Source organism: Topomyia yanbarensis, chromosome 1 (assembly GCF_030247195.1).
Source record: "Topomyia yanbarensis strain Yona2022 chromosome 1, ASM3024719v1, whole genome shotgun sequence".
NCBI classification, from domain to species: domain Eukaryota; kingdom Metazoa; phylum Arthropoda; class Insecta; order Diptera; family Culicidae; genus Topomyia; species Topomyia yanbarensis.
Window position 1 is genome coordinate 114,994,481 of NC_080670.1, and position 5,653 is coordinate 115,000,133.

Here is a 5,653-nt window from a genome sequence, read left to right on the forward strand (position 1 = left end):
AGCGAAACAAATTTGCGCCTCAGTCTAGTAAGTCGTCGAGTACCGGATTGGCGGATGGTATTCTTCGGACCCGCGGGGAATCCTTCAAAAGTCATCGGACCTCGAGTCGCTCTCGCTTCAGTTTCCTTCTATGCAGGCGTAGTGGTAAGGGCGACGGCGGTTACATAGTGGCACTCTGGAGCTGATCGGTTCCACAAGGCAGGAGGAAACTCTTAAAACGAGAAATAAAAGAGAGGGGCTAAATTGGGATATTTATCGTTTTTATGAAGGTATAAATAAGGGACATATAGGGGAAATCACGAATTGCCAGCATATCTCGGACTGGTACATTGGGTGGTCTACCTCGGGCCCGAAGGGATTCCTTTAACTGAGACCTGGCGTCACAATACCCGGCGCATACCCAGACAACGTGTTCGATGTCGTGATAGCCCTCGTCACAAGCGCACAGAATACTCTCCGCAAGCCCAATACGCCGCAAATGCGCATCCATGGTGTAGTGATTTTTTTTTTTTTTTCATACGTTTATTTGACACGGCATTTGCAATAGCTTTTTACGCCAGTTTCTTTTTTTACATAGCACGTTACAAAAATCCTTAAGACTAATTTTAACTATACTAGTACTTTGTCTAAAACTAACACTGAAATCACTTTATTGTTCGCTTTTTTCCTTACATTGTTGTATTTCATAATGATCTAGTATTTTCGGGTGTATTTATTTACTTTTTTTTTCTGTTATTGTCTAAATTTAAAAACTAAATATTCTAGGTTCCTTTAATTGGTGAATGATTAGCCTTGGATGAGAGTATGAGGAGATGAATTTAATTAAATTTTGACAGACGCTGTTTTTAGAAAATGATAGATAAGTTCCATGTATAGAGGATCGCGATACGCCAGGATGTCTCTGACAGGAACATGGATTGGTCTTCCTCGGACTTGTAAAGAATCTACTAATTGTGATCTGGCTTCACGATATTCAGTGCAGGACCAAACAACATGCTCAATGTCATGGTAACCTTCTCCACAAGCACAATGATTACCCTCAGCGAGCCCAATACGACGGAGATGCGCATCTAAAGTATAATGATTGGACATGAGCCTAGACATCACACGGATGAAGTCCCGACTTACATCCAATCCTTTGAACCATGCCTTCGTTGATACTTTAGGGGTAATTGAGTGTAGCCATCGTCCCATATCTCCATTGTCCCAAGATGTTTGCCAACTAGCAAGTGTCCTCTGTCGAGAAGCGCTATAAAATTCATTGTAAGCGATGGGTCTTTCATATATTTCACCATCTAGTGCACCAATCTTGGCTAAATTATCAGCTTTCTCATTGCCCGCAATAGAGCAATGGGCGGGGAGCCACACTAGGGTAAATTTATAACATTTTCTTGTCAGGTTACTCAGAGATTCTCGTATCTTCCCCAAAAAGAATGGATCGTGATTATCAATCCTCTTTGAGCGTAGAGCTGCAATTGTGCTGAGACTATCAGTGAGGATAAAGTAATGGTTCGGGGGTAAAGTATTAATTATTTGCAAACTATAGTGAACTGCTGCTAGTTCCGCTATATAAACAGAGGCGGGTTCTGCAAGTTTGAGAGAAATTGAAAAATTATTGTTGAAAATACCGAAACCAGTGGCCTCACTGATTCGTGACCCATCAGTGTAAAACATTTTAAGGCAGTCTATGTGTTGATATTTACTTGTGAATATTTTAGGGATCTCCCGCGAGCGTAGATGATCCGGAATTCCACGAATCTCTGCTTGCATGGACGTGTCGAAGAATAAAGTGGATTCAGGAATATCTAGTATATTGACGTATGTGGGAACATACCTAGCAGGCGTTATTTCTTGTGACATGTGATTGAAATACACTGTCATGAATCTGGTTTGGGGTTGAAGCTCGACAAGTCTTTCAAAATTTTCAATTACCAGTGGGTTCATAACCTCACATCGAATAAGTAAACGAGAAGAAAGATCCCAGAATCGGTCTTTTAAAGGAAGAACTCCCGCTAGTACTTCAAGACTCATCGTATGGGTCGACTGCATGCAACCTAAGGCAATTCGTAAACAGCGATACTGTATCCGTTCCAGTTTAATAATGTGAGTGTTCGCAGCTGAACGGAAACAGATGCACCCATATTCCATTACTGAAAGTATTGTTGTTTGATACAATCTTATCATGTCACTTGGATGAGAACCCCACCATGATCCAGTTATTGTTCGCAGAAAATTTATCCTTTGTTGGCATTTCGTTATTAGATACCTAATGTGGCCTCCCCATGTGCCTTTAGAATCGAACCAAATTCCAAGGTATTTAAAAGTCAGGACTTGGGCTATCGTTCTACCAACCAACTGAAGCTGAAGCTGAGCTGGATCACGCTTCCTTGAAAAAACAACCAACTCTGTTTTCTCCGTAGAGAAATCGATGCCTAACTTCAAAGCCCAACTTGATAAATTATCCAAACTATCTTGCAGTGGTTGTTGTAAATTTAAGGCTTTTGGTCCTGTAACAGAAACCACGCCATCATCTGCAAGTTGTCTTAGAGTGCATGGGCTGACAATACAATTATCAATATCATTCACGTAAAAATTGTAGAGAAGGGGGCTTAAACAAGAACCTTGTGGGAGGCCCATGTAACTTATTCTGAATGTTGCCAAATCGCCATATGAAAAATGCATGTGCTTTTCTGACAATAAGTTGTATAAATAATTATTTAATATTGGTGAAAGACCACATTGATGTAGTTTCTCTGAGAGAACATCAATGGAAACAGAGTCGAATGCTCCTTTTATGTCTAAGAACACAGACGCCATTTGTTCTTTTTTTGCATAAGCTAGTTGGATTTCTGACGAAAGTAGCGCCAGACAATCATTCGTTCCCTTTCCCCTCCGAAAACCAAACTGGGTATCTGATAGCAAGCCGTTCGCCTCAACCCAATTGTCGAGACGTCGTAGGATAATTTTTTCCAACAATTTCCTGATGCAGGATAACATTGCAATCGGTCGATACGAGTTATGATCGGAGGCTGGTTTTCCCGGTTTTGGAATAGCGATAACTCTCACTTGTCTCCAGTCGTGCGGGACAATGTTCTGCTCAAGAAGCTTATTGAATAAATTCAACAAGCGTCTTTTTGCTAGGTCAGGCAGATTCTTCACCAAGTTGAATTTAATTCTGTCTAGTCCCGGAGCATTATTGTTGCATGAGAGGAGTGCAATTGAGAATTCCATCATTGTCAAAGGCGAATCTATGAAATCGTTACTTGTGGGAGCATCGCGAGTGATTTTCTGCGCAGGAGCAGAATCGGGACAAATTTTCTTGGCAAAATTAAATATCCAACGATTCGAAAAATCTTCGCTTTCATTAGTCACGTTTCGATTCCTCATTCTTCTGGCTGTGTTCCAAAGAGTACTCATTGATGTTTCTCTTGACAAGCCATTAACGAAGTGTCTCCAATAACTAGATTTTTTGGCACGACGTATACTGTCAAATTTGTTTTGCAAAATGAAATAATTTTCAAAGTTCTCACGTATACCCCCTTTCTGTTTCATAATTTCTTTGTAGGCAACTTGTTTAGCTTCATATGCATCAGAGCACTCTTTGTCCCACCAAGGATTAGGGGGCCGTCTATTTATTGTCATTCCAGGATTGCATTTCGTTTGGGCTTGTTCTGCTGCTTCAATAATTAAACCCGCTAAGAATTCATATTCTTCGGTAGGGGGTAGCTCTTCTGTCGAAGCAAGAGAAGTGGAAATTAATGTTTCGTATGTTTTCCAATCAATATTTCGTGTTAAGTCATAAGGAACATTGATTGAATTCGTAAGGCCTAATTCACTGTTAATTGAAACAACGATTGGCAAATGATCGCTACCGTGAGGATCAGGAACAACCTTCCACGTGCAATCTAACCGAAGTGATGTCGAGCACAGAGATAGATCTAATGCACTTGGACGTGCAGGAGGTCTGGGGATGCGTGTTGTTTCGCCAGTATTTAAAACTGTCATATTAAATTCGTCACAAACATTGTAAATCAAAGAGGATCGATTATCATTGTAGAGGGAACCCCACAATACTCCGTGCGAGTTGAAGTCTCCCAGTATCAGACGCGGAGCAGCCATGGATTCCACTACCTCAAAAATTTGACGTTGTCCAATTTGAACTTTGGGAGGTATATATATAGAAGCGATAGACATGTCTTTGCCTTTAATGTTCGTTTGGACAGCTACAGCCTCAATGCCCGCAAACAAGGGGATGTTAATTCTATAGAAAGAATAGCACTTTTTAATTCCTAGAAGCACTCCTCCATACGGGGTGTCTCGGTCTAGGCGAATAATGTTGAATTCATTTAAGTTGAAATTAATGTTTGAGGTAAGCCATGTTTCACATAGAGCAAAAGCATCGCATTTTAAATTATGCAGTAAAATTTTTAAGGAATCAATTTTAGGTATGATACTTCTGCAATTCCACTGTAAAACAGTGATGGAATCTTTCATTGGAGGAGGTGAATTACCCATTGAAAGATACAATCGCTGCAAGGATGGGCCATTGAGCAATCAGCTGCTCTAAAAATGTTCTAATTGTTGGGAGGAAAGCTGAAAGTATACTCTTTAGTGGTTCAGAAATATTGAATGCTTTAAAAATCCAATCAACAATTTCAGAAAATTTCAATAATCCTACCCCCGGCTGAGGCTCAGAGGAAGTCGAAATTTTATTATTTCCAGTAATGGTGTTCTGTTTGGATTGTACGTTCCCAAAACCGGGCGGAATTGATTTCGGTTTTGAATCGGAATTTTTCGGTTTTGGGCGCAGTTTATCTATTGGTGGAGAAATTTTAAGGCCCTTGCTTGGCAGCTTGGGAAAAGAAGACTGTTTTCTTTTTCTGGAATTTCCGGGTAAAACAAATGATGTACCTTCGCACGCTCCGTCAGAGTCAGACTGTTCCGAAAATAGAGATGTGTAAGTGTTTTCTAAGAAGATGGGTTTAGGGGTAGCATTTTTCAACATTTCTGCATAGGAGCGCTTAGACCTCTCCTTCAAGGATCGTTTAATTTTATCCTCACGCAATTTATAAATGGGGCATGCAGGGACCTCATGTGAGTTTTCTCCGCACATTAAACATTTTTCTGAATTTTCATTACATGTATCCTCTTGATGAGAACCCCCACATTTGCCACACCGTGCCTTATTGGAACAGTAAGTGGCTGTGTGGCCAAGCTGTTTGCAATTAAGGCAATTCATTACACGAGAGATAAAAAGGCGAACAGGGAGACGAATCTTATCGATAATGACATAGTTGGGCAGCGCAGACCCAGCGAAAGTCACTCGAAATGAGTCAGACAGTCGATAAACTTTTTTATCTCCTTCGTGTGATACTGAATGCAATTGCTTGCATTCAAGTATTTTTACGTCTTTAAGTATGGTGTCTTTGAAACGACCAACCCCATGCTTAACTAAGTCATCAACAGTCAAACTCGATTCTGTGATGACCCCATCAATTTCAATTTCCTTTGAAGGAATATACGCTCTATACTCACGCGTAAAAAGCTCGCAAGAAGCAATTGCATTGGCTTGTTTGAAACTACCAACGACAATGCGTATTTTATCTTTATTGACTTTGACGATCTCTTTTACATCCGAGAATCGCGAAGTCAA

General features: G+C 40.5%; 1 protein-coding gene across 1 annotated transcript; it reads right to left on the bottom strand.

The window, feature by feature from the left end:
• Nucleotides 1–884: 884 nt before the first annotated feature.
• Nucleotides 885–1,799, bottom strand: LOC131679813 (uncharacterized). The gene is made up of 2 exons (XM_058960589.1): nucleotides 1,129–1,799; nucleotides 885–1,070 (listed from the first exon to the last, which is right to left on the bottom strand). The coding sequence occupies exons 1-2, from the start codon at nucleotides 1,768–1,770 to the stop codon at nucleotides 948–950; spliced, it is 765 nt and encodes a 254-aa protein (XP_058816572.1). The 5' UTR covers nucleotides 1,771–1,799; the 3' UTR covers nucleotides 885–947.
• Between the last annotated feature and the right edge of the window lie 3,854 nt (nucleotides 1,800–5,653).